At 30.6% G+C, this 27,689-nt stretch overlaps 3 protein-coding genes across 6 annotated transcripts; 2 read left to right on the top strand and 1 right to left on the bottom strand.

Annotated features, from left to right (window-relative positions):
• The first annotated feature begins 1,839 nt into the window (after positions 1 to 1,839).
• LOC105641741 (protein MIZU-KUSSEI 1) lies at positions 1,840 to 3,128 on the top strand. Its single transcript, XM_012226337.4, has one exon. The coding sequence runs from the start codon at positions 1,891 to 1,893 to the stop codon at positions 2,632 to 2,634; it is 744 nt and encodes a 247-aa protein (XP_012081727.1). The 5' UTR covers positions 1,840 to 1,890; the 3' UTR covers positions 2,635 to 3,128.
• Positions 3,129 to 5,436: 2,308 nt separating this feature from the next.
• On the top strand, positions 5,437 to 12,328 carry LOC105641653 (uncharacterized). 2 transcript variants are annotated; one of them, XM_012226238.4, is made up of 8 exons: positions 5,437 to 5,809; positions 5,903 to 6,019; positions 7,333 to 7,559; positions 7,659 to 7,870; positions 7,983 to 8,085; positions 9,013 to 9,383; positions 10,039 to 10,540; positions 11,058 to 12,328. In XM_012226238.4, the coding sequence occupies exons 1-8, from the start codon at positions 5,632 to 5,634 to the stop codon at positions 12,195 to 12,197; spliced, it is 2,850 nt and encodes a 949-aa protein (XP_012081628.1). In that variant the 5' UTR covers positions 5,437 to 5,631; the 3' UTR covers positions 12,198 to 12,328. The 2 variants fall into 2 exon arrangements, with proteins under 2 accessions (XP_012081628.1, XP_020537972.1); XM_020682313.3 differs by having other exon boundaries at positions 7,312 to 7,559.
• On the bottom strand, positions 12,256 to 17,686 carry LOC105641654 (putative glucan 1,3-beta-glucosidase A). Of its 3 annotated transcripts, none has more exons than XM_020682314.3 (11): positions 17,171 to 17,686; positions 16,838 to 16,928; positions 16,618 to 16,733; positions 16,392 to 16,511; positions 15,638 to 15,823; positions 15,087 to 15,245; positions 14,689 to 14,858; positions 14,453 to 14,605; positions 13,765 to 14,117; positions 13,369 to 13,548; positions 12,256 to 12,606 (listed from the first exon to the last, which is right to left on the bottom strand). In XM_020682314.3, the coding sequence occupies exons 2-11, from the start codon at positions 16,911 to 16,913 to the stop codon at positions 12,521 to 12,523; spliced, it is 1,599 nt and encodes a 532-aa protein (XP_020537973.1). In that variant the 5' UTR covers positions 16,914 to 16,928; positions 17,171 to 17,686; the 3' UTR covers positions 12,256 to 12,520. The 3 variants fall into 3 exon arrangements, with proteins under 3 accessions (XP_020537973.1, XP_012081630.1, XP_020537974.1); XM_012226240.4 differs by having other exon boundaries at positions 16,838 to 16,964; positions 17,171 to 17,685; XM_020682315.3 differs by lacking the exons at positions 16,838 to 16,928; positions 17,171 to 17,686 and having other exon boundaries at positions 16,392 to 16,545.
• Positions 17,687 to 27,689: the final 10,003 nt, after the last annotated feature.

Genomic DNA, 27,689 nt, shown 5'->3' with positions numbered 1-27,689 from the left:
TGCACTTCTCACCAAATATTGATGCACTTCTCATCAAACTAGCAAATTTTTTTTAAAAAAAACTTTTTGAAGCACTTCTCTTCAAATATTGATGTACTTCTCATCACTTTCTTTTATTTTGGAGCACATCTCTCCAATATTCTCTTGGAGCACTTCTCTCCAATACTCAAAGAAGAGTTCCTTCCTCTTGCACAAAATTTGATTGATTTTTATACCTGCAATCTTTTTGAATATGAAGGCAGGTTTTTGCTTTGAATTTTTTGGCTTTTTCTTCGCTATGATTCTTAATTTGAACCATAGTTGGGTTGGATGGCAATGGAGGGATTTCTTTAATCCATGTTGAGATTTTTAGGGAAGGAAATGGAATAGTGTTTGTGGCCATTTAACAGACAGGCTCTGATACCATGTTGTGATTTTGGAAGGAAGAATGGAAACGCACAAGATGATTAACAATGTTTAGCACTTCATGTTTTGCACTGCATTGAATTAACAAAAGAATGTGCCTATTTATAGGCTTAGAAGTGAATCAAAGAATATCTAAAATACTCCTAAAAATCTTCAATCCTAATAACAGAAATATCAAATTCTATGCAGAATATCTGCACTAAATAAAATTGAAATCTCAACAGATTTTTCATAATATTATTTTGAATTAATCCTAACACATATGTATTTGACTAAGTCCCGAGCACAATTAGGCGGTCCTTAATAATGGGTCCAAATACCCGATGGTTTACTCCCAAAAAAAAAAAAAAAAAAAAAAAACAACAACACAAATATGTACTATAAAGTCTTCCAAATATTGACGATGAAATTTCTCATTTTACATGTAAAATTTGCGTAAAAATGCAGCATACTTTCATTAATCCAAGTTTAATGTCTAATAACTCTCTGAATCACTATAAATAAAGAAATTATTTAGATCATGTTTGGTTTAATAGTTGCTATTAATAGTTGGTGGCTGACGTTCTAACAATTAGACGGTCAAATACTAATAGCTAGAAATGTTATCTTTCAACATTTTAATTATTGTTTTAAATTTTCAACCGCTTGATTTACTATCCTTAATTATCATCTTAATTAGATTGATATGTTGGTTTTTTTTTTTTTTTTTGAGGTGAATGGATCTCTTATTCTCTTTACTCTTTATTTAAATACCATCCATTCTATTTAATTCATAATCATTCAGTTTAGGCCGAAGTGGGATTTGTATAAAAAGATTCGTATGAAGCCTTCAAACCAGTGGCAATTTTAGATTTTGAACTCCTAACGCTTGCACGTAAAGTTTTTCTACAAATGCCGTAAAATTTTGTGGTTCAACTTTAACGTTTAAGAACTCACAAAATCAATATAAATAAAGACAAATTATTTAGACTCCGTTTAGATTAACAATTGGAGCTTGTGGTTGGAGGCTGGTAGTCTAACAATTAGATATTCAAGTACCAATAGTTAGAAATATTAGCTTTCGGTATTTTAGTTATTATTTTTTAGTTTAAAATATTCGGTATCTAAAGTCTACTAGCCATACGCACTTACGTTGGATATGTCCACAAAGAATGGACAATGTCTTTCCTTCGGCATATTTAAAGTGACTCCAATTACGATACTCAAACTCAAAATCTCTAGTTAAGAGAGAATTCACCTCTGCTGTCTCATCTCATAATAACTAGAAATATTAGCTCACATCTTCTTAATTATTACTTTCCATTTTCAACCGCTTGATTTACTATCACCCCGATCTAAAATATTAGCAGGCTGATTGGCATTTTTCCTTTTTAGTGAAGGTAAACTTGGCTCTTAACCCCTTCTACACTCTATTTAAACACCGAACCATCCTCATCAACAACTCCATAAACTATCCTCCCGTATTTTTCTATACCAAAACGCTCCATGTCCTATCAAAGCTTTGGTGCCACCAACATAACCAATGGTGTCACAACTGCGGACTGCCAAAAGCAAGTCCGTTCATGGAGGCTTTTTAAGTCTCTAATAGAACTTCTAATTCCAAATTGTAACTGTACTTCCATAGAAGAACAACAACAAAAGCCCACGAAAAAAGAATTTGTAGAACACTTTCAGAATTACTACAATTATACTTATAATCCAAACCCAAATTTCACTGCATCTTCTACAATCACAGGCACTTTTTTTGGCTTTCGCCGCGGAAAAGCTAGTTTCTGCATTCAAACAGACTCCAAATCTGTAAACCCAATTTTCCTTCTTGAATTTGCAGTACCTACTACTATTCTAGCCAAAGAAATGCAAGGTGGGATTTTACGTATAGCATTAGAGTGTAGTAATTATGGGTATAATAATGTAAATTATGATTATTCTTCCTGTTGTCTTTTGTCTATGCCGTTATGGAATATGTATTGTAATGGAAGAAAAGCTGGGTATGCAGTTAAACGCAGGCCATCAAAAGTTGATAGAGAAGCATTAAGGTTAATGGGTTCAGTTGTTGTGGGTGCTGGAATCATTAGTGGAAAAGAGCTTGATAGAGATGACGAGCTTATGTATCTTAGGGCTAATTTTGCTAGAGTTTCTGGTTCTTCTGAAGCTGAATCTTTCCATTTGATTGACCCTGATGGAGGTATAGGTCAAGAGCTTAGTATCTTCTTTTTTCGCTCAAGATGAACTTTTATTCTCTCTTCTCCTTCTTCTTCTTCTTCTTCTTCTTCTTCTTTTCTGGTACATCGGAAGTCAGTTCCTAGGATTCGAATCCAAAACCTACCAGAATTTTGACTTCATTCTTAACCATTTGCCTCTAAAATTTGTCCGAAACTTTGCCTTCCCAATATAAAGTTTTGGCGATTTCTAATTGTATCGAAAACTTAAATTTTAGAGTTGTCAGAATCTTGCTCTTTTTTGCTTTTGGTACTTCAGAAGGATTTGATACCTCTGATGATAAAAGCTTGATCGCTATAAGGTTTAATGACACAGGTACATTAAGTCTTTATGAAGACTTCTTTTTTTGAGCTATGTTGTTTGTAACATGGCTTTCATTTGCTTGTGTACCATTTCCAATGTTTTTATGTATTTTTTTTCCCTTCAACTGTCAAAAGAAGGGTTTATTATTATTATTACTATGTATTGTGAGATTTAAATAATGTCAATTACCTATTTTATTATTTTCTCTATTTTGCTCCTCCTAATTAATAATTACATGAAATTAATTATAATTAGCTAGCCATGTCTCCTCCTTTAACTTGAATTTTTGAGTGGCTGGCTAGTAGACCATGCTCCAATGGTTTCAAAAAGTGAATTCATATTCATCAAAAGGACAAGAACTTTGTTGGTGGCCGGCAAGCTAATATAACTATGTTGTTGGGAAAGATATCTATCTACGATGAGTATGTATATTAAAGGAGCTCATTCACTACTGTTAATGGGTGAGATAAGATAGCAGGATCTATTCTCGCTTAATCAGAGGTTTAAATTTGAATTCTAGATATAAAGCTCGGATGGTTAAAATTTATAAAAGTTCATTCGCTAAACCCATAATGCTACGAGGTATTAATATCTTTTATTGGAGAAAAGAAAAGATTAAAAAAAATTAAATAGTAGATGGTTACGACTTGTTTCTATCCAAATACTTGCCTACTAGAGCGAGCAGTCTCTCTCGTGCGGCCATGTTGGTCTATAGACATCCTGGCTGGCAAGTTCACTAATCATAGCACACTTATTCTCCTGCTAGTTGCCATCGCTAAATATATTTGTCCTTTATTTAATAATCAGCAAATTTTCAACTTGCAAAATTTTTCTATAAAATATTTTAATATATAAAATAAATTAATTAAATATTATTAAATAGTTAAAAAATGTAAAACTTAATGTTAAAAGCTATAGTAAACATATAACAAGTGAATGGAAAAAACTTATCTAGACTGAATCCATGACCAACATATGAACCAAGCAAAAAAAATTTAAAGATTCTTTAAAAAATATTTCGACTTCAAAATATACACATAGATGTATGTAGTTTTCAGATTAAACATTCTAGAGAATAGCCATTAAAGAGCCTAATTAATCAAATATATATAGCAATTCCACGAACGTTTGAAATTGTGTCTGACGTTCTAAATTATATATCATGGAACTTCTAATTGATATCATTTCAGTCCCTTCTTCATTATACTAATAGAAATTGCTATATAGCGAGTGCACTGGAGCTCCCCCCCTAAAAAGGTATGATGTCCTTATGTCATGAGCTGTTGTTGATTCCATATGTCCTTCCATTTACAAATGGACATTTGGTGTCTCCTCTCTCTTTATGTTTTTATATAATATACGTGGAAAGTGGTTTGTACACGATTTCTTCCCAATCATCATATATTATTTTCACATCAACCTTTTTCTTTCCTTATGTTTTTGGTACTTTTTGATACTTAAGACACAGAGTAATTATTAAATTAGGAATTTTGCAATTAGAATTTCTTTTTGGCAAAGATTAATTATACTATTTTGATTTATTGTTAAATTTGTGAAGGTTCTCTACTTGTAATTTAGAAATTTTGCGTTCGAGTCATAGAAACAATTTCTTTATGAAAATAGAGAAAATGCTAAATACATTCGTTTTGTCTGGAATTCACATAGTGTACATGAAACTATATCAATATTTTCCAAAGAGTCTACAAATGTGCAATATATCATACATTAAGTTACTTTTGTGATTCCCAATAATTAATGTTAAGATGATAAATCATTAGTCTCTTATATGGATGAATATGGCACGAGCTCAGTGCTCTTATGATTTGAGTAGGAAAAGATAACCATACATGCAGTGAATACTGTCCCACATTGCACATTTGATGAAACTCATGTATAGTAAATGATAAGATTTGTCTGAACAAGACGATTTGCTAATTAAAAAATTTTTTAAAAGATTATTATTGTTGTATTTTTTTTTTCCTTTGGACATTTAAAGTATATTTATTTAAATAATTTTTTTTTTTTAAATTAGTTTGGTACACGGAACATGCACTGCAAGTAAGCCCTTTCCTCTAGTAGGCAGCATCACTTGCGGGTAGGCAGTGGACACTTCAAAAATTGCGGAATCAATTGAAAAGACATTTTCATTCCGCACCAGATGCGACAGCCGTTTTAATTTGTTTTGCTGGTGCAGAAAGGACCGGCTCAAACTAAGCCCTGCCGTCAGCGTCGTAAACTGGACTACTAGTCGTTCAACGATCGCGAAAAAAACATTTCATTTCTATTGAGCGACATAGATCGCGTGAACTGTACGATTGGGCGGGATTTGAAGATTTAGTTTAGATGACATCAGGCGAAGACCACAAATGAAAAGAAGGGGGCAATTGCAAAGACCAACGGTTCAATCTGTTATATTTTGCGCTCTCAACTGCACCTAACGGTCATTTGAAGTCTGGTAGTTGAAAGTCTAAGAAACAAAGAGAAAATCCAAGAACTGAAGATGTATAGAAATTGAAAATTAGCAAAATTAGGCTCATAAAATTTATTAATATCTCTCTCTCTATCTCTTTTTCTCTACCTTCTCTTCAAATCTCTAACCCCCCCTTTAACAATGCTCTGTTTTACCTTATTGCTATTCTATCTGTTGTCTCCATATGTATCATTATCCAAATCTTCTTCACAAATAGCACAGAGTTTTCTATTATGGGATTTCCCAGAATCTTTTCCATTTTATCTGCAACTAATCAAAACCACGCTAATAACAATATTCTTCCTTCTCACAGTCCATTTCGCGAACAGCTGGTGAAGAGTCCTGAGAATTCCCTTAGTTATGGATTCCCCAAATCTGTTATTCAGTACTTGGGTCGTATTTTCTCTGGAAGTGAGTCTCACTTTATAATTATTATTAGTTGTTGGTTTTATGTTTATGGTTTGTTTCTTTGAAGTGAGTGTGCTATTTTGCTGTAATGCGTAGGGAAAATCGATGGGGGGTCAAGGACGGATGAAGAAGAGAAAGTTTATTCTTGGTTATATTCATTGGCACAATCGGATAAAAATTTGGTTTACGAGTATGTTCAATCCACTGAAAGAGGTGAGTATTTCTTCTTGTATTTTCTTTTCTTTATAGCTTCAATTTTTTTTTTTTTTTTATAATTTCAGATTTCATTATTTTAATGACTTTATGTGTTTGATGAAATGTCAATTAAAAGAATCTCTGTAGTTTGATAACCAGACTGTTTGTATTGGTTTTAGAGTGATAGAGAACTTTTTAATTCTTTGGACAATATGATCCAGCTCTTCTGCTGTTTAATAGGTTAATTAATTCTGTATCAAAAGTATAATTTGATCGGTAGAACTCTCTGAATTCTAACTGTTCCCTCTTCCTCCTCCTTGCTGTCTGACTATAGAATTTCATTGCAAAGTAAAAAAGATAGTGGGATGAGTCAATGACAGTTAAATTCATGATTGTGCTAAAGGAAATTGCAACCTGTGGAGTTCATCCTTATATGTTATTCAAGAATGATGATAATATATTGACAAGCTTCAATGGACAAGTACAGTTATTCTCACAGATATTCCAGGACCTAACAAATAGATCTGCAAAAATTTGTCCACTCATTTATCTGCCAGAAAGAAGAACACATTTTTTCTGTAATATAGATGTTCAAATCAATACTAAGAATTAAATTCAAGTCCATCCCTTTGTTATAGATACTCTTAATTGTTTATCTTGTCTAAGACCCACACTTGTACGTGTGAAAGTCTCTTGATCCTCTGGCGAACTCTGCCATTTTTCTCTTGCACACAAAGACGCCTATAACAGTTATGTTTTCTTGGTTCCTCTGACGTACTAACCTTTTCAATTTAATTTTCTGCATAAATAGACATTTCTCTTGACTATGCTACAGTAAAGACTGCAGGATTTTCTGCTTAGATACTATCTTATTTTGCACATATTTACAAAACGAAGTACCTTATTATAACATCTTGTTTGCTTCAACATATTTCCTTCCTACATTTTGAGTTTCTACAAAGCTTTTCTACAAAGCTTTACTTTCTATTTGTATTGTTAAATAACCATATCTTTTCCATAGAAGAATAGGCTAGAGTGGTTAGCTGTTGTTTCTATATGATTTGCTAAATTGGTGTCTACATGCATGCCATTGAACAATCAACCGACTGCAAGCACTTAGAATGTGTGACTGGAAAATCTCTCACAATTAGCGCATTTCAGGATGTATGCTCTCTCTTCTTCCTCCTAACCAGAGTGAATAATTTATTATTTTTTATTTAACTAGTTTGTCATCTTAGGAACTCCTATCTGTTTATAATATTTGTCAGTATAACGATTTGGCATACTTACCCTTGTCTATTATAAGACAGATGTCCTTTTGCTTTTTGCAGGCTTGAGCTTTTCTGAAGCTGAGAGAAGATTGAAAGAAAATGGCCCAAATATTCCTCTTGAATATACTTTTCCAAGCTGGGGCCATCTTCTGTGGGCGGCATTTTTCCACCCTTTCAATATCATTTTGATTGTGCTGTCAGCACTCTCATATATAGCTAGTGATAATCCAAATGGATGCATCATGCTCATACTGGTTTTTATTAGTGTCAGCCTTAGATTCTACCAGGTAGTTTTGGTTAATTTGTTCAGCCAAATAGTTGCCTTCTCTATTTCTAAAATATAGCTTTGCTTTTTTTTTTTTTTTTTTTTTTTTTTCATGAACTAGGAATACGGTAGTTCAAAAGCTGCCATGAAACTCTATGAGTTTGTTAAATGTCCAGTAAAAGTTCAAAGATGTGCTGGTAGAGTTGTTCAGACAGAGTTAATAGTCCAAGTTGATCAACGAGATGTTGTTCCAGGGGACATTGTCATTTTTGAACCAGGGGACCTTTTTCCTGGAGATGTGAGATTATTATCATCAAAGCACCTAGTTGTAAGGTAGAACCTCTAAAACTTGCATATTCTTTCTAGATCTGGGTTTTCTAATTACTTTCATATCATGTGATTATTTTCCTATAAAACACATTTTCACACCCTGCTTTTGGAACAGTCAATCGTCATTGACTGGCGAGTCTTGGACAACTGAAAAAACAGCTGATACTAAAGAGAATCAGAGCACTCCTCTGCTAGAGTTGAAGAATATTTGCTTCATGGTAGGTGTTTATATTGCTGAATTTCTGGTTGAAGTCATAACCTTAGCACTAAAGTCTGAATTTGGAGTCGTGTCATAATAAGGTAGCAACGTGACAGATATTAATTTCCAACTATTTGTTTCTGGTAGTGTCTTAGCATGCAGGAGTAAGGATAGACATGAACATTCACCTTCGTTTTGGGGGACATGTGGATATGCAAAACAGTAATAAAATAGAAATAAATATATCTGTTAATACTCTTAAGAAAAGTACAATAATTTCTAGGTTTCACGGTTGATTGAACTTTTGTGGTACAGGTTCTGGTAAGCTCATTTTCTCTTGTTGTGAGTTAGCACTAACACTTCATGGTTCCTAAACTCCAGTTGTAACATAAAATTATCCAATATCAATTTATGTAACAGTAAAAGCACTTTTACCGTATTTTTGAAAAATTTTCATTAGAAAGCTAACACGGATGACACAATAGACATAAAACCATTTTTGTACCTTTAACTATTTGTTTCTCTATCTTCTACCTATTTGTTTATGGAATTCATGAAAAGTGAAGAGAAAGTTGTTTCTTTAAAAACAACATATAGACAAATGGGCAAAAGAGAGAGAAACTAGTACAATCACTGAGTATAAAAAATGATTTTACATCTAGCATATCCTTTCCATTAGCTTTGCGGTGAGACTTATCCGAAAATCTAGTAAAAATGATTTTTTAGTATTAGATAAATTGAAATTGGTAATTTTTAAGTTACAAATTGATATTTAAAAACAAAAAGTGCTCAGTGCCAACTTAAGGGACAGTGGGTGAAAATTAGCCCGGTTTGATATGGTTCTCTAAATGTGTTTTCAACCTTTATAGTTTCTCTCAGTTCTAGGCAGTAATAGGCTATCATGTTTACATCACTAAGAAATATATGGGCTTTGAATGTATTTTAGGGAACAAATGTTGTATCAGGAAGTGGGATTGGTTTGGTTGTTTCCACTGGATCAAAGACTTATATGAGCACCATGTTTTCAACTGTTGGGAAGCAAAAACCACCAGATGACTTTGAGAATGGCATCCGGCGGATATCCTATGTCCTTATTGCTGTTATGCTAGTAGTAATGACAATAATAATTTTGGTGAATTACCTGAAATCACAAGATCTGAGTGAATGTATTCTTTTTGGACTCTCAGTGGCATGTGCCCTTACTCCTAATATGCTTCCCCTTATTGTTAACACAAGTCTTGCGAAAGGAGCACTTGCCATGGCTAGAGACAGATGCATTGTCAAAAGCTTAACTGCTATACGTCATATGGGATCCATGTAAGTTATTTTTTCACTTCATAGTTATTTTTGGTGAATTTTGTATGCATACATCCCTAATATTAATTAGCCTAAATGGGGTGGTGGATCAACTGAATAGCTATTTAGTATCAGAAAATGCTTCTTTTGAGACCCAAAAAAGATAAAAGACTGACTGATATATGAAGTTTATTTTTTATTCTTTTGGTGTTTGGCTTCTAAGCCAACTATTTATCTACATGGTAAATAGCATGGAAGAACAGCTAACACAGATAGGTAACTGTCAGTAATCTCATCTGATAATTTTCAACCATCTAATGTTTACAAGTTCTTGGATAGTAAAAGGAAAAAGATATCAGAATCAGATTGTTGACCTCCCAAGTAAGCTGAATTTTCTGTAAAGAATCATTTATTTAGTAGGATATTAGCAATCTCTTAATCTTGAATTTTCTGACAGTGTCATGGAAAAAATGTTACTGAAAACTTACAGGAACCTTGGCTAATTTTTCCTATAGAAATACATAACACAATTTCTGCTGCAAAATAATACTACACTAAATCATTGTCAGGATATACAATCATTCAAGAAATTTGATTTTCTTTATATTAGATAATATTATTAACAAAACATCTGATTATAGTACCTTGCTTCATCATCTCTTTTGGCTTCGTATAGGGATATCTTATGCATGGATAAGACTGGTACACTCACCATGAACCGTGCAATTGTTGTTAATCATCTAGACAGCTGGGCTTCACAAAAAGAAAAAGTTTTACGCTTTGCTTTCCTGAACTCTTATTTCAAGACAGATCAGATGTATCCTTTGGATGATGCCATTTTAGCATTTGTATATACAAATGGATACAGATTCCGTCCATCTATGTATAGAAAAAGGGATGAGATACCTTTTGATTTTATACGAAGACGAATATCTATCATTTTGGAATCTGAATCAGATGCAGAAGGCAGAAGAAATGGGAAACTTCCTGATAGGTTCATGGTAACTAAGGGAGCTCTGGAAGAAATCATGAAAGTTTGCTCTTTTATTGAAGATATTGATAAAGGTGTCATAACCACTTTTTCTTCAGAAGATTATGGCAGGATTTTGAATATGGCAGAAGATTTAAGCAACCAAGGGTTGAGGGTTATAGGTGTTGCAATGAAAAAGCTAGAAACGGTATGTTTAGCACATTCACTCTTAGCTATATTGTTATATTTTAGTATGTCACAATATTTGTGGAAAACTTCAAAAGCTACCCTATTAGTCTTCAAGGCCATAGTTTGGATGACATAATTACAGAATGTGAAAGTACAAAACATAAAATTGGATGGAAAATTCAGAAAGTGACTTAAAATCATGTTTTGAAAGTTTGATTTTGGGAAATTTGGAAAAGCAATTACAGAAGGTGAGATATACAACAATACAATAAATTTTATTCATATTCTTCAATGTTAAAATAGCTACCAATCACCTTCTCAAGAATAATAATAAAACATTGAGGTGCGAGTGCACTGTTGCCAAAAGTTTCGAGAAACATTTCAGACCATCATCTAGAAGATAACACTAAGAACTCTGCATGCTTTATGGAATTGTGGGTTTAGTTTCTCAATAGCCAGCCCCAACCGATTGGGATCTGAGGCCTGATTGGTTTGAATTGTTCACTGGCATTACTGTTTTACTTGTAATCTTGCAGGAAATAAGTGATCCAAACATGGTCAATGATGAATCAGACATGGTCTTTCTTGGTGTAATTACGTTCTTTGACCCACCAAAAGATTCTGCAAAGCAAGCTCTATGGAGGTTAGCTGAGAAGGGAGTTAAAGCAAAAGTATTAACAGGAGATTCACTATCCTTAGCAGTAAGAATTTGTGAAGAACTTGGCATTAGAACCAATTATGTAACAACAGGACCAGAGCTTGAGGAACTAAATCAAGTCGACTTTCACGAATCTGTTAAAAGAGCAACAGTACTTGCTCGGCTTACACCAACTCAGAAACTCCGAGTAGTACAATCCTTGCAAACAGTTGGTGAGCACGTTATTGGATTCCTTGGAGATGGAGTTAATGACTCACTCGCAATAGATGCTGCAAATGTAGGTATCTCAGTCGACTCAGGAGCATCAGTTGCGAAAGACTATGCCGATATAATCTTACTAGAGAAAGATCTTAATGTTCTAGTTGATGGGGTTGAGCAGGGTCGCCTAACATTTGGTAATACTATGAAATATATTAAAATGTCAGTCGTTGCCAATGTAGGTGCTGTTCTTTCACTCCTTATAGCAACATTGCTGTTAGGTTTTGAGCCATTGAAACCAAGACAACTCCTTACTCAAACCTTCATATATAGCATCGGTCAAATCGTTATCCCGTGGGATAAGTTGGAGGAAGATTATGTGAAAACTCCACAGAGATGGTCAGAGAAAAGCTTACCTATCTTCATATTATGGAATGGTCCTGTCTGTACTTTATGTGATATAGCAAACCTGCTATTCCTCTGCTTCTATTATAATGCAGATAATTTAGCTTATGACAGATTCTTCCATTCTGCTTGGTTTGTTGAAGGGCTACTGATGCAAACACTAATCTACCACTTGATCCGGACAGAAAAAATCCCTTTCATTCAAGAGATTGCCTCATGGCCAGTGCTCTGTTCAACAATTGTGGTTTCTGCTATAGGAATTGCAATTCCATTCACAATAATAGGAAAGTTCATGGGATTCACCGCTCTGCCAATATCATATTTCGGATTTTTGGTTTTGCTTTTTCTAGGTTATTTTACAATTGGCCAAGTGGTGAAGAGAGTTTACATTTTCATTTACAAAAGTTGGCTTTAGAGAAGAACACTTCAAAATCTTATATTGCAGAAGTTATTTGCAGAGTGAGAAAGAGAGGTTAGGAAAACATATTCTTTGTATATTATTGAGGATAAGCATAATAAATGTAGCTTCCATGTTTACAAGACTAATGACATTTGCTATAACAACACTCTGTTCTAAAAAATATTTATTGAGCCTGCAATTCCGCAATATGAATGAAATTTTAGATGCTGGATATGGGAAATTCCTGGAAAGAAAGGAGAAAAAGGAAAAGGAAAAGGAAAAGAAAAAAAAAAGCCGCTGGTTGATTTTCCTCTTTATCTCTGCTATTCTGAAATCCGCTAGAATATGGGATGCAGAAAGAAGCAAGTAGAGACTAATCCAAGCAATACTACACTGTTGAAAATTGGTTTGGCTGGTGAATTACCTGCATAAACATATTTCATAAGCTGTTAGACATTTAGAATGGATAAGGATAGGTGCAAATGAAAGAAAAATGGACTGATTTTCCTATTTCAGGTGATCAATACATAATATAGTCATAATCAAAAAATTAAAATGTTAACCTATCTTCAGGCTTAATTTCACAATTCGCCATTAATCAATTTCAGTTTTGAATTTTCCCTCAATTTATTTTTTGTTTGACAAAATTAGCTTAGGGGTTTAAGCACCTACAAAGTTCATTTTAAACTAATCCCTGATTTGCATAAAATAATTAGTATTTTGGAGATTTTGGAGAGAATTAATTTTGGACGCAAAGTTGAATAATTTTAGTTTTAATTCACATATTGTTGAAGTTTGTAAAATTGAACTCAGAAAACTTCCTTTACTTGATAAGAATCTCTTTTCCCAATTTTGCGGAGAATAAATAAGAATCTGAGAAAAGAACATTTAACAGGTGTTTCAATTGTAACAGTATGGTTTATAAAGTTTAGAATTGATACTGTAATGTTTAGAAGAAGTATGAGAATCAATTAATCCTGAAAATGTTACGGTACCACATCTAATTTCCTTTTTTCTTTTTAATACTTTTCGCACATCAGAAAATTTTAAACGCAGAAGGATGCCAAAAGTTGAACCCTTGAATCTCATATGCTATAAGACAAGTATGGGATCGATTGAATTATTGGCTCAGTGATCTTTTGAAAATAAAGAAACAGAAAAGAAAGAGATGAGATTGAACTATTACCAAATTGCAGATAATGATTCCTAATGTTCCATTCAAAATCCCAGTGCTTCCTATCATTTTTGATAGTCCAATATGCCCATCCAAAGGAAGCAGCATCATAAACCTCAAGTTGGGCCCTTCCAAATTTTTGATAATCTATCTGAGATCCACCTGTCACATTCCATTCGTTCACCCATTCCCCTGACAACAACATACTCCAGATTTCAGATATAAACTCTATAATTCAATATCTAAAGCTTGTCCATAAATATAATTTGCATCAAAAAGCAAACAGTGGTTTAGAAGTAAATTTCAACTAGGTCTTCAAATACTTCTACTCAGGCTTAATTCATACAAAATTACATCTTCGTAATATTTTTTTTTTATTTGTGAGGAAAACAGAATGAAGTGCCTTACCGATAAAAACAAGTGGCCCATTTGCATTGCTCAGAGCCCGTAATTGAGTTTGCCTGCTATTGTATATAAATTGGATATTATCCGCCGAGCTCATATTAACAAAAAAAGGGTCAAAAAGATTGTAGTAATGCAAATCAACTACTACATTATAAGAGCCTATATTAGCCTGGTAAAGTTCCAGAGGATCAGCATTGCCAATTCTTTGACACATGATTACATAAGCTGTTGGCGAGTATTTTCGAACAATTTGGTAGCCTTGTTTGTAATATGGAAGTAAAACTTCCAAAGGAACTGAGGCAGCAGAAGGTTCATTTAAAAGCTCGAATCCTAGCAAGGCAGGATGTTTTGCATACCTACAATTGAAGTCATTTACAGTCATGGATTTTATTCCATACCATGAAACTTGCAAAGTATATTGACTTAAAAGAAATCACAAAACTGAACTGCTTCATAATAAAAATAACAGATTTCCGTAGCTGTGTTAATCTGAGCAAAACATACCATGCAATAGAAAATTATTATTGAAAAGTACGACTTCTCTTGGATAGCTACTTAAAGGCTAAGAATAATAATCTTCTACAGCCAGCACCAGCAATTAAATGTTCTCTTCTAATTGATATTACAATGCTGTTACAACTTACAAGTAGTAACTAGTTGGTTGTCAGAAATATAATGTGACTAAACTTACCTTGAAGCTAGAAAGTCTATAACATCCAAAGTTTGTGAGATATAATCTAAAGTAGGCCAGCCTGTTGTGCCATCTCTACTGGCACTATGTTCCATCCCATTTTGAGAGCCAGGAGCAGCATGTAGGTCAATGATGCATTTTATACCATAGGCTCTGCATCACAGTTTTCAGATACAAATTGAAGGAAATATAAAGTCGTAATAGAACAAATAGAAACAAGGGAGAATAGGACCTACTGTGCCCATGAGAATGCATTATCTAGAGCTTCCAAGGATCCTCCTATAAATGGAGCTGGAGGGTCAGGATCAAAAGCAATCCACCAACCAACAGGGATCCTCACAGCATTTATCCCATGCCTATACAAAAACTTGAAATCTTCCATTGTAATAAAACTATTTCTGTGTTTCTGCAGTCCAAAATGGCAGAGATACACAATAAACAAAAAGCTGAACCTGATTAAGTTATATGCTTGTCTCATTTGGTCAAATACTTTATCAATATTATCATGATTCAAGATTCACTTTATAAATTTAATTAGCTTGCAAGTATAAACTTTTTGGTTGAATATATAATCGCACCATCAACCAAAGAAAAGCATATTGCAAAACATAGTGAAATACAAAAGATTCTTTACCTTAAGAACCTCTTTTGCCTTACTATATCCATAGCCATTTGCTAGCTGGAAATCTCCATGCAAGTTATTTGCTACAATAGTCATTTCAAATGTGGCTGCATTATCCTCCCATCCTGGTTTCCCTGAATAATCTGCTGTGAGCTGATTTCCTGTTGTAGCCTAAAAAATAGATTATATGCTATCATGCAATATTACTAAATATTTATGGTCACATTAGAAGGCAAATTAAACATCAGCAATCTTGAATGAAATCTGGAAACTGGGTGGTCCCTTACTTCCCTTGAGGATTTACCATTGGCAATGTGGAAACCACTGAGCTGGTTTTTTGGGCATGTTATGGTTATATATGCAACTTTTCCACCATCAAAACTAACCTACCCCCAACCCCCCCTTCTCTTGCCCTAACCCGACAAAAAAAAACCCAAATATTAAAAAAAAAAAAAAAAGGTTCCATCAGAGATGAAAACTGGATGAAGCTTTTAATTCCTGTTGAAATGATTATATCTATTTTCAGTTTTAACTGAATCAAAAGCAAATATCAGACATCTTACCTGTAAGTAGGCTCCACTAGCAAGTTTTATGTGCACTCTGTTGTTGCTATTTCTCTCAATATAAAATGTTTTCCCTGCTGAAGATGAGTTTGCTGTTGCAGAGATAGAGCAAGCCACACCATCACATGCTAGAAACTGGCCTTGAGAGGTACGGAGCTGGAATTCTGATGCAGAGACTCTCCATAACTGCAGGAAAAGGAACCAGTAGGATAACTTGTCTGCATAATTAGATCACTCAATACTCCAACAGCATCAATGCTTGATCCCCAGACTTAACATCAGATATGAACTTAAATTAGATAAACAAGAGTGACAACAGACAAGAAACAAAAACCAACCAACGTGATACTGCTATTACTAAGAACCTCAAAAGCCTAAGATCCCAATTGCCAAACATGTAACTTTTACAGTGCCAGGAAACAGCCCTCCATTTAATTTGTACCATTTCCAGTTGAATTAATTATTTGAAGGAGAGGGAGAAAGAGATGTACGTCCATTGTCAACTATATATCACCAAAAAAAACAAAAAATTAAAAGAACATAATTTAACTCTTCAACTAATCCTCTGAATCAAATAACCAAATATTCTTCATTCTTATGGCTACAAAGAGCTAAGCATGTTTGATCACTTAGAAAGAACCAGAAAAATGTCTGTTACATTGCTATTGTTGCAACTACAGCATCAAAGAAATGGCATATACTAAATTATGGGAAATTAAAGGAAAATTTTTTTATCAAGCATCTTAATTCTTACCCTAAAGGTTTCCCATGAAGAAGCAGCATCTCTATCCACAGTAACACCCATTCCACCCCCATTCTCTGCAGACATATACTTCTGCATTGTCAATGACTTGAATTGAACTTCTGTTCCATCCTACATTTTGAAGTTTGCAGAGGGATCAACCCACCTGATCATTTACAAAAAGAAATAAAAGAAAAGAACATTAAGGAACAAAGAAACTGGAAAGCAGGAGACTCACAAGCATATCTCCATTCGGAATGCCATCAAACAATGAAGGTTTAATCCAACCTTCGACAACCAGCCAACCTCCTAAATTTACTCCTCTGACTTTAGAACCTCCTCTTAGTCCCTCCACTTGAATCAAGGAATGCAAAATATTTAAAACAGTTTCCAAAAAAAAAAAAAAAGGAAAGTTAAGGAAATCTGAAGAATCCAAGGCAATGGCAAAATTCTCTCACCTGAGTATGCTCCGTATGAAATAGCCCAAAAAGTTAGTGAAACTGCCAATACCCATTTGCTAAAAACGAATTCCATGAAGAATGCAGGCGTCTACAACATGAATTAAGCCAAAAATATAGAATCCATCTGGACAGCGAAGTAGATTAACCCAAATAAGGAAATGAAAGTATATGTAAAACCCACTAGAGAGAATCTTCATAATCCCTTCCTTATCACTAAATTAATACCAAATTCAACATTGTAAACAAGCATAACGCATTCATCTGGTTTTTCCTTTTATTGTTGTCAGCTGTTACATTAATTAATTAAATAATTAAATTTCAATAGACTACCTTTTAGGAATTCCATTTTAAGGAGTGAAGACAAAAGAAAACCCCCATAAAATAAGAGAAAGAAGAAAGGAACATTATGTTTAGATTGCAAAGGAATTATAAAAAGGGGAGCGTGAAACCGTTCGCAAGGCAGAGTAAGAAAAAGAAAAGAAAAATGGGTTCTACTTTGCTTGTAGATTCGGAGGTGTTTTTATATATATAATATGGGGATTGGCCAAGAATAATATATTGGATTGGTTGATTTGATAAAGTTTAGTGAGGTTAAAAAAGAAAGCTTTTGCTTTAATCAGGAAAAAGAGAGTAAATGTAAGGTGGTCATGCTCATGGTGGATCCATCTTATCTATGCTTCTTCTTCTTGCTCTTTTCCTTTTTTCCTTTCCACTAGCTTAATTACTACTATAAAAGATAGAGGTGTTTCAGGGTTTTATGATTCTGTTTTCAACTGTAATAAGTCAAGAGACGAGGCTGCTTAAAGCCGCTTTCTTCACCTTCTTCTTCTTCTTCTCCTGCATTTTTGTCTTGCTACTTTTTAATTAATTATCATTAGTAAATTTTTGTTTTGTAATTTTCAACATATAAAATGTTTTAATTTATGATATCTTATATATCATAACAACTGGATATAATTTTTATTTTTTAAGCAAAATGCATAAATTCATCTATACTTTTATAAAATGAAAAAAATTATTGATACTTTATTCATTGTATTCTAATCGTTTAAACATTTTAATTTATAAAATTACATTTATAATACACTTTAATTTGTAAAATCATGTTATTGAAATTTTTATTTTATAATATTAAATCAGCTAACCCTCATTGATAATTAAGAAATGTGAATATTATCATTCAAGAAGTTATTCTAATTTCACATCAAATTAAAATTTTACATATAGAAATTAAAAAAAAATTCATAAATTCTTGTTGGTGATGTAAAGTTTTCTGCTTTCATCTCGGAGAGGTGGATTCTTCCGAACCATTGCGTACTTTTTCTGTTAGCAATAGGCAGACACTACGAAGCTAGTCGCAGTTGGCCTGAAAGCAAAGATGTTTTACTTTTACATAATGTTTTGTGGATTCTGTTTTATGTTATCTTAATTTTTTTTTTTTTATTAATTATGAGGCCACATTAACATTTGCAAATTAATGTTTTATATAATTGTTTTTGTTACTTCCACTTCCTATAATTTATTTATCCTAAATTGTTGTCTTATTTCCTTTTTTAGAAGTGAATAATATTTTAAATTTATTATTTATCTTTATTTAACATGTTTTTTTTTCAATAAATACAATGGTCAAACTATTATATTGTCATTAATCAAATTTTGATCTAGATATAAACAAAATTAACATGTCAATCTTTAATCTTTCAATAAAACTTTATTTAATTAAATATTTAATTTAGTTTGTTTAATTTAAAAAATAATTTAATATGAATCATTTAATTTTTATAGATATTATATATATTAAAAAAATGAAGCGAAAATTACAGATTAGTTAAATTAACTAAATTTTCTTAATTTATATGGAATGTCAAACCATAATACAAATTATGAGACAAAAAAAAGTATTATTTATTTTGAAACTTATTTAATTTTATAATTGGCAAACCTTTAGTGAGGAGGCTAAAATTTTGTTTCAATTGCAATATATATAAATATATTGAAATGACTTTTTACAAATAGCAACAATTCTTTTTTCAATTTCTTACTATTAATTTTTCCCATGATGGGTCTGTTCGGCAATACTAATTATTTTAGTAGCTGCTAATTGTTTTAATAGTTATTAGCTGTTTTAGTAACTGTTAGCTGATAGATGTTTAAATAGTGGTTGAAAGCGAAAATGTTCAATAAAAACAGTTGTTTGATTGATAATTAATTTAAAGTGACAAAAAAGAACATTGAAATATTCACCTAGAATTTTCAATTAGATTCATTATAAAAAAATGATTTCACCGTATCTAAATTTTTAAAATTTAAGAGAGCAAAAATTGAAAAGTTCATTATTTTATGAATAAATTGGAAAATTTTTAATATTTTAGGGGATCAACATTTTAATTTTTAATTTTTGATTGAGTTTAAATACAAATATATGAATAATATTTTTTTTTACTATCAAATATAAATAAGTGAAATATAAAGATAATAAAATAGGTAATGTGATAACATAAGAATTTTATATTAATTAAGGATAAGGATAAGATTATAAAAATAAATTAGTAAAAAGAGTGAAACGCTATAACATTTCAGAAAACACTCCGTAGATCTTTCAAAGTTAGTCTACATATTAAGTTACTGAACACAATAATTTAGAAAAATAGTGTTTTAACTAATTCAAAACGCTAAACAAGTTAACGAACACAATAATTTAAAGAAATAGTATTTTGACTAGTTCAAAACGCTAAACGCTATCGCTGAACACGTTCGATATCTCTCTATTTCAAATACAAACAATAATCAGCTAATTGCTATCGACCATCAGTCACCAGCTATCAATAATTGGTATTAGCTATCAGCTAGTATGAATTGTTGTACTGAATAGGTGGTATGAACTGATGAATCAAACTGAGGCCTAAATCCGCAAGTATGCATGGTTTTGGAACTTCCTTCGGAGACATTATTAATTGTTTGTAAAAACAGCTATTACTAGAGTAACTTGCATTATTTTTTTTTTTTTTTTTTTTTTTTGAGAATCAGAATAACTTGATTTGATATTATATGTTTTGTGAACTTATTTTATTTTATTTTATTTGAACTGATTGTGAACTTAATTCATGGTAGCAATTGTTGGAATGCCAGTTTAATGGTAGAAAGGAAGAAGAAGCAGTGAACTATTGCCAGACAGATAGAATATTTATCCACCGACCATGAATTTGATGGCCCAAATAATAATAATAAAGATGATTTTACATGTTAGCTTTTATATATTATATTGAGTTAATTTATTCAATTTAATTAAAAGCATATCATGGAATTTATGATTTCACTTTAAAATCGAAACTCTAATTCAATCATTTACTAACACTTTTATATAAAAATAATTAACACCTTTAATTAAATAAGGTCAAAAAAATTTACCTCAAATTAAATTAAATATAGCTAAATATAATTTTTATAAACATAAAATTTTTTGTAACTAATTCACTTAATTAGTTAATTAAACATAATTAAATATAATTTTTATGATGCATTGCTTTATAATTAAATCTTTTGTAAAAACATATATTAAATTTTTTTTTGATAGTTAAGGTTAATAAATCTATTTACACGCTTTAATATTAAGATTTATTTTGGATAAATTTTAAGAGTATACTTTTAAGTTCATGAATCAATATAATATATTTGAAAATATTATTTGTAATAGTTCCTAAAGCAGTCATTAAAAAAATGAGGAATGGAATTTGCATCCTGAGTACATTTAATATTTGAATTTGGCAGAATTCATTTTTGTCAATATTACTTTTGTTGTTTAATGCTTTTTTCAGAATAAAATAAAATAAAATCAGTCAAGGCTAAAAATAGGTGAAAAGGAAAGGATATAATAGTGATAAGAAAAATAGGTTGTTTTGTTTCTATGGTAGCTAATAGGACAAAAAGCATCAAATTTAACAAAATCTGAAAATAAAGTATCTATTTTTTTGTAAAGAAATTAACGATAATATAATTATATGTCCATCAGTCATGGGCTAAATTTTATTTATAAGCCCAAAAGTCCAAAGATAGCCCGCCCACTTTTCACTTTTCAGATTAAGAAAGGGCTGAGAATTACAAATGGAAGTAGGCATTTGACCACCGGTTCAATTTGAATCGGAACTGAATCGTATAATAAATGAATCAAAATCGGATCAAAATCATCGGCTTCAGATTTTAAGTTGAAACCAGTGGTTCAAGAGTCATTTAAAATTCATGTGAATATTAAAATCTGAATTTGAACCGCGGTTTCGGTTGGAATAAGAAACTTTTTATTTTATTTTATTTTCAAAGTTATAATCATTTGGCCTATTTTATATTATATACCTCTAAAAGTCTAAACAAACTTTTACTACATGATATACTTTATTTGATTTTTTTTTTTTTTGAAAAACACTTTACTTAAAAAGTTAAAATCTAAAAAAGTGAAATATTTACTCTAAGATTATATTGTAATATACAAATAAGAGTTCAATGTTTTTTTTTTTTTCCTTTTAAATTTTTTACTTAGTTCAAAATTACTTTGTTTGAAGCATTTTCAAATTTTCTAATAATTTATTTAATTCATAACATTTAAACAAAATAAAATGATAATTTATTGATTATTTTGTAAAATTAATTAATTTTATTTCAAATATATGAGCATGAGCATTCGGAGAGTTATTTAAAATAAAATTTAATTTACCACTGTTTTTTGAATTTATATTAATTTTTTCGAAAAAAGAAGTAACTTTAGAACAGATTTTTTTTTTAAAAAAAAAATATAAATATCACCGGAAACAGTGATCGAAATCGTTGATTCATTGCAACTATCCCAATATTGTCCGAAATTAAAACTGGTGGTTTAAGTGTCAATTCAAATTCAATATTTTAAAATTTATGATCTGCCGGTTTCGTGAAGTTCAATGAAGTGGGCACATGCTTAAATGGAAGTAGACAAAACTCGAAACCAAATGCAGCAAAGGGTGACAAGGATCCCTTTAACCAGAGATAATAATGAGATCAAATCTTAAGAACCAAATAAAAATATATTCTTTTTGTCATATGATTATCAATGAAATTTGAAATTCAACAAATAATAGCCCAAGTATTCATTACTTTTATCACACGCATATATTTCTAGGCCTCTTAACTCCAAGTCTTCAAAACTTGTGGTGCTCCTTTGCTACACAAAATCAAAGCCCTACATCAATTAAAAATGGGTATAGCCCTTAGCCTACAATTTGGATAGTCATTCGAAAAATATTTGGAATTTTAGGATTAAAATTTAATGTTAGGGGATAATATTGAATATTGAATATTGAATATTGAATATTGTTTGGACCCATCATCTTGATAGTCCCTTTTTTTTTTTTTTTTGATGAAATGATTTTCTGTTCCTCAAAATATACAAATACTAATGGGCTTATAAGCAATTTTTTTATTATTATTGTTTTTATTTTGCAATAATATGAGTTTGAAATTTGAAAGAAAACGATTGAAAACCAAACGGATCGCTTCAAAATCCTTGGTCAATGTATTTGTTAAAAAAATTAATAAAAGTGAAATTTCACTTTGAAAAATTAAGGCATGACTTTCTTTATTATTTCTCCCGTATAATTTACTTGTAGCAATGATATATTTGGTTTAATTGAAATTGATTTGATGCTTAACAATGTAGGGGCAGAGTCAAAATATTTATTTAGGGTACGTAAATTTTATTTTTTAATTTCAAGATAATAAATTTTATTGTCTATCCTCTAATTTAGAAATTGCAAGTTTTAAACATTGGTAAGAACAATAATTGATAATCTGAACATTAAAAAAAAAAAAAACACTACTCAGTTTCCAAATATATTGATATACAATTTTTTTTAAAAAAAATTTAATTTTCTAGTCTTATGTAGTAAAATTCGTACCTATATAATTTTTCATTATTAAATGATCTATATAATGACTAGTTGAAAGGCAATCATTCACAAAATAAAACGAAAAAAATTAAATTGATATGCTTAATATGTAAATTGAAAAAGAGAGACCAATTAATTTAAAAAAAAAATTGAAAGATGGATAGAAGATGAATGTTAAATTGACAAGAAAAAAATTATGAAAAAAAAGGAGATGAATATGGCATGAGTTTTGTTGGAAAGTGGAAAAATAAAACATGTATGTAGTTAAATATAGATAGGTAAAAGAAATATTTAATTAAGATTTTATATATTTCAAAATATTAAAATTTCAGTACAAATTATAAAAATTTTGCTTTAAATATTATATGAAATAAAAATTTTATGTTATTGAATTGAGAGCTAATTTAATGATGGAAGATGGGTTGCGCCTTAGAAAGGAAAGGTTCATGAACCATGATGGTTTGATTCTCAGAAATACTGAATGGAAGAGATCCGAAAGCAAATAATACAATCATAAATATTTTTTTTTTTATTTGAGGGTAGGCACATGCCTACCCTAGGTATGTAGCTCCTATGTTTAATTATAATAAAATAAACTATAGAAATGATAAAATAAGACTAATTGAGGTGGTGTTTAGTAAAACTAAAAATAAATTCTGAAAATTTTAAAAATTTTAATTAAATTGCCAAATAAGTCCAAAATTTTAAATTTTAAATTGAAATTTCTGAAGTATATCTTTAGTGAATTTTAATTTAATTGAAATTTCTACGTATGTAAATTCCTAATAGTTTTATTCTTTTTTAAAATAATTTTGGTATAATCTGTGTCTGATACAACTTGCGGTGGTAAAGATGAAATAACTACATTGATTCTATTAGCTTTGTAGGATAATTTGAAATTTAGATTTTATGCCTATAAGCATTTATATTTGCAAAAATGTCAATATGGATGCAATCCTTTTAACTTATTAAATGTGAAATTATTTCCTTTAAAAAGTCCCAAATAAAGTAATAGAATGAAAGCATTTCCTTTGAGAAGGAAGTATAATGCGTAAAACTGTTGAAGTCCGTGTTCAGCAGCAACAACTTTTTAAGTAGTTTTTAACTTTTTAAAATGCTAAACGTTATTTTTTATAGCATTTGACATATTATTTGAACTATTTTTTAGAGATTAAGGTAGTATTTTATAAGAAATTAATCCATTTGACATTTGATTTTTAACGTTTCATAAAAAATAACTCAAACTCTTAACAACTCAATGCTACTAAAACAGCTAACGGCTATCAAAATGGATAATTTTAGTGAACAGAATCTGAATTTCCCTCATTTTCTACGGAACATTTACTTTGAGAAGGAAGTATTTAGCGTAAAATGATAAAATGTTCCTCATTTTCTATAGGCTTCCTTCAAAATTTTTTCTCAACTTGTATAGTTTATTAAAAAACCTAATAAATTGTCCAAAAAAAAATTTTTAAGTAATCGATTCAGAGGAATCCACATAGTAGATAAAGCAAAAATTCTATCCCCAAGTTAATTATTTCAAAAAAATCTAAACTTATACAGATTAAAGTAAGCTATTAATAGGTATAAATTAATACTGATCATTTTTTTAATTCACTACAGGTTCACCAAAATTAATGAAAATAATTATAATCAAAAGAACTCGAACTTGAAATCTCTCACTTTTCATATAAATGAGAATACTAACCAGACCATCTATTAATCGACAATACTATTAATTTTTTAAAGGATCGTATTCAAAGGAGGGCAATATTATAATTTTTTTTTCTACTACATTAAATGGATGAGAGCCATGATCCTATTGATTACACATAGAATTAAATTAAATTAAAACATACAAATTGAAATTAAATTAAAGCCACAATTGACTACGTTATGCTTGAAATTAATTAAATTAAGACACCCTTATTGGAGTTAAGTCAAATTAAGACACCTTAATCATAGTTAGATTAAGTTAATCTTGATTAAATCCCACATGAAATTAAAATAAATTAAGATATTCCAACTAAAAGTAAATTAAGTCGCACTTGATTAAGTGACATTTCGCCATACTTGGAATTAAATTAAATTAAAGCACTCTAATTAGAGCTAAATTAAGTCATACTTGATTAAGTCATGCATGAAATTAAATTAAATTATATTAAAACACTCTAATTAAAATTAAACTAAGTTATGCTTGATTAGTCACATTTGATCACACTCGGAATTGAATTAAATTAAATTAAGACGTTCAAATTAGAATTAAATTAAGCCAAAATTGATTAAATCATACTTTAAATTAAATCAAATTAAAACACCCTAATTAGAGTTAGATTAAGTCATACTTGATTAAGTCATATTTAAAATAAATTAAATTAAAACACCTTAATAAAATTAAATAAAGTCAAACTTGATCGTACTTTAAATCAAATTAAATTAAGACACCTAATTGAAATTAAATTTAAATCAAACTTAGAATTAAATTAAGTCATACATGAAATTAAATTAAATTAAGACGCCCTAGTTGGAATTGAATTATATTGTATACTTAATTAAGTCACATTTGCCAAATTAATTTGAAATTAAATTAAAATATTTAAATTAAATCACACCTAATTAATTCATAATTTCAAATTAAATTAAAACACCCAAATTAAGATTAAACCAGACATCTACCCATATGCTAATCAAACCAAATGCCCTAATTTAAACGCCATCATTCTCGATCCAAATCCAACCCCAAAACATATAAGCCGACAAATAAACCTTTTCTTCTTTTGAATGATAAATGGATCGCATCGCATGTCATCACAAAACATCGTCCTTCTTTCTATATTGATTCAGGAGTGTATTGAATTAAGATTGTGTTAGATTTTAAGAGAATTATTGAGTTTGATAGAATTAAAAGATTTTTTAAAATTTTCATAGATTTCACTAAAATTTTTTTATAGAATTGGTGAGACTTTTTTTATAGATTTTGATTGACTTTGATGGACTCATAATAATTTTTATATATCCAATCAAAATTAATTTTAGGCCCTAATTGAACAAATTAAAAGGTCTTAGAGCCAAATGAAAAACTGAAAAACAATAAGGGATTAAAAAGCAAAATGCGTATCTTCTCCAAAATCATTATTTTCTTAGTTGAAAACTTATCGCCGCCAACAGTGAAAGGCCTGCAATGGCCAGCATCGTCGGCAGCCATCCCACTCCTGTTAATCGATATATTAAATGGGTTCGATAGTAGGTATCCTATCTATTATTAGTAAAAAAACATATTTTAAATAAGTTTGAAATTTAGATAACTAAATATTTGTGAATACCCTACACATTTAAGAGGTACTTTCAATGGGTTTTGAATGGATGAATGTAGTAAATATTTAAACATGTTCGAATATGGATATTTAAATAGATATCTAAACGAGTTTAAAACGGATACAGATAGTAAAATTTTAAATGTATACCTAGGTAGTTTAAAATTCGCGGGTACCGCTCCACTTTCGCTCTATTAAAGGGTGGGGTGTATTGGATTAAGAGTCAAATTTTAAAAGATTTTAAAAATATTTGGGTTGAAGGATGGATTTATAAATAACTATTTTATTCATACAAAACATTCTAAAATCAAATGAAATCAATAATTTTATAGAATTTTTCCAAATCAGCAATTTTTTGAATAATATCAAATTTTTATGGACTTTCGAAAGTCGTAATTGAATACCATAAGCTTTTTATAGATTTTTATAAAAATCTAAATTGAATACCACAAAATTTTAATAAACTCTAAAAAAAATCTAAATCAAATACCATTAAAATTTTAAAATTTTTTAAAATATAATAAACTCTTACTTCAATACACCCTCTTTACCACTAATTGATAAGCGGCTAACATGCACACAGCCACACACGCCGGTGTCTAATAAAATAATTATTTGAGACACAAAATAAATAGATGTCGTGGGTGATTGGACAATCTGATCATTCCTTTTTTTTTCCCTCTACCATTTTTAACCTCTAATTTTGTTAGAGTTACATTAATAAATGTAGAATAGAAACAACTTGTGCCAATTTACTGTATCTGATGGAATAATGCTGGAGACACTTGATCACACAAGTCTAATCCATGCCTTCATTGGTAACCTTTCTCCGTTGGGTTCATTAGATTTTGATAAGAGTTTCAATGTCCAGTTCACTTGCAACGCGATACAATTTGAATCCATTTGAAAACCAAAAAGTTATCCACAATCCTGGAAAGAAAATAATCGAAACTCGAAATGATCCGACATGAATCCCATAGACCTGACCAGATTGCCAAAGTGGTAAAGACCAAAAAAACACCGACATATTATGATAGGTAGTTTGATTCTTTGAAAGGGTTGTTCAGTAAGGTGGTCTTTGATGTAGATGATTGCAGAAGTGGCCCTTTGATTGAACAACGTTCACATGGATTCCCTGCCAGGGCGCAACTATCCTCTGTTTCGGCCTTGTTATTCTAAATTTTGAATCGGAATCAGCTGATTTAAAGTTGATTTCGATTCTCTAATTTTCCCAAGCTGGTTCTATTCAGAACTGGCCCTCTAAGCTTCTTTTTTTTAAATATCATGGTAAAACACAAGGATAAATTGCAATTCTCTCGAGTTTTGAGACTTTTTGCATTGTTACCAATGAGAGGAATATTAGACTACCAAACCAAGATTCAAGACTCACGAGCTCCCCCTTAGCTATATCACTTCTCTTCTTTCTCTAATGCATCGAATCAATCATATGATTAGTTTCTTGTTTTTTGTACATATTTTCCTAATTATATCAGAAACTCTTAAGCAAGAATTTTATATTCTTTACCTTTCTTTAAAAAAATTTATTTCAGTTTTCGTACATTATATTAATTACAAATATACTATGCTTAATGTGGAATATATATAATATAAATGGGTCTAATGGTC

Source organism: Jatropha curcas, chromosome 3, assembly GCF_041381405.1.
Source record: "Jatropha curcas cultivar XTBG-Jc1 chromosome 3, XTBG_Jcur_1.0, whole genome shotgun sequence".
NCBI lineage: Eukaryota > Viridiplantae > Streptophyta > Magnoliopsida > Malpighiales > Euphorbiaceae > Jatropha > Jatropha curcas.
This window is presented reverse-complemented; position numbering and strand designations above follow the sequence as displayed.

What these genes read in the sequence shown, in the direction of transcription:
- LOC105641741 (XM_012226337.4), top strand. Translation starts at nt 1,891, where the DNA reads ATGTCCTATCAAAGCTTTGGTGCCACCAACATAACCAATGGTGTCACA.
- LOC105641653 (XM_020682313.3), top strand. Translation starts at nt 5,632, where the DNA reads ATGGGATTTCCCAGAATCTTTTCCATTTTATCTGCAACTAATCAAAAC. An exon ending in ATACGTCATATGGGATCCAT is followed by an intron (nt 9,384 to 10,038) that starts GTAAGTTATTTT and finishes GGCTTCGTATAG; the next exon opens with GGATATCTTATGCATGGATA. An exon ending in CAATGAAAAAGCTAGAAACG is followed by an intron (nt 10,541 to 11,057) that starts GTATGTTTAGCA and finishes GTAATCTTGCAG; the next exon opens with GAAATAAGTGATCCAAACAT.
- LOC105641654 (XM_020682314.3), bottom strand. Translation starts at nt 16,913, where the DNA reads ATGGAATTCGTTTTTAGCAAATGGGTATTGGCAGTTTCACTAACTTTT. An exon ending in AATGCATTCTCATGGGCACA is followed by an intron (nt 14,606 to 14,688) that starts GTAGGTCCTATT and finishes ACTGTGATGCAG; the next exon opens with AGCCTATGGTATAAAATGCA. An exon ending in GAATCATTATCTGCAATTTG is followed by an intron (nt 12,607 to 13,368) that starts GTAATAGTTCAA and finishes ATGTTTATGCAG; the next exon opens with GTAATTCACCAGCCAAACCA.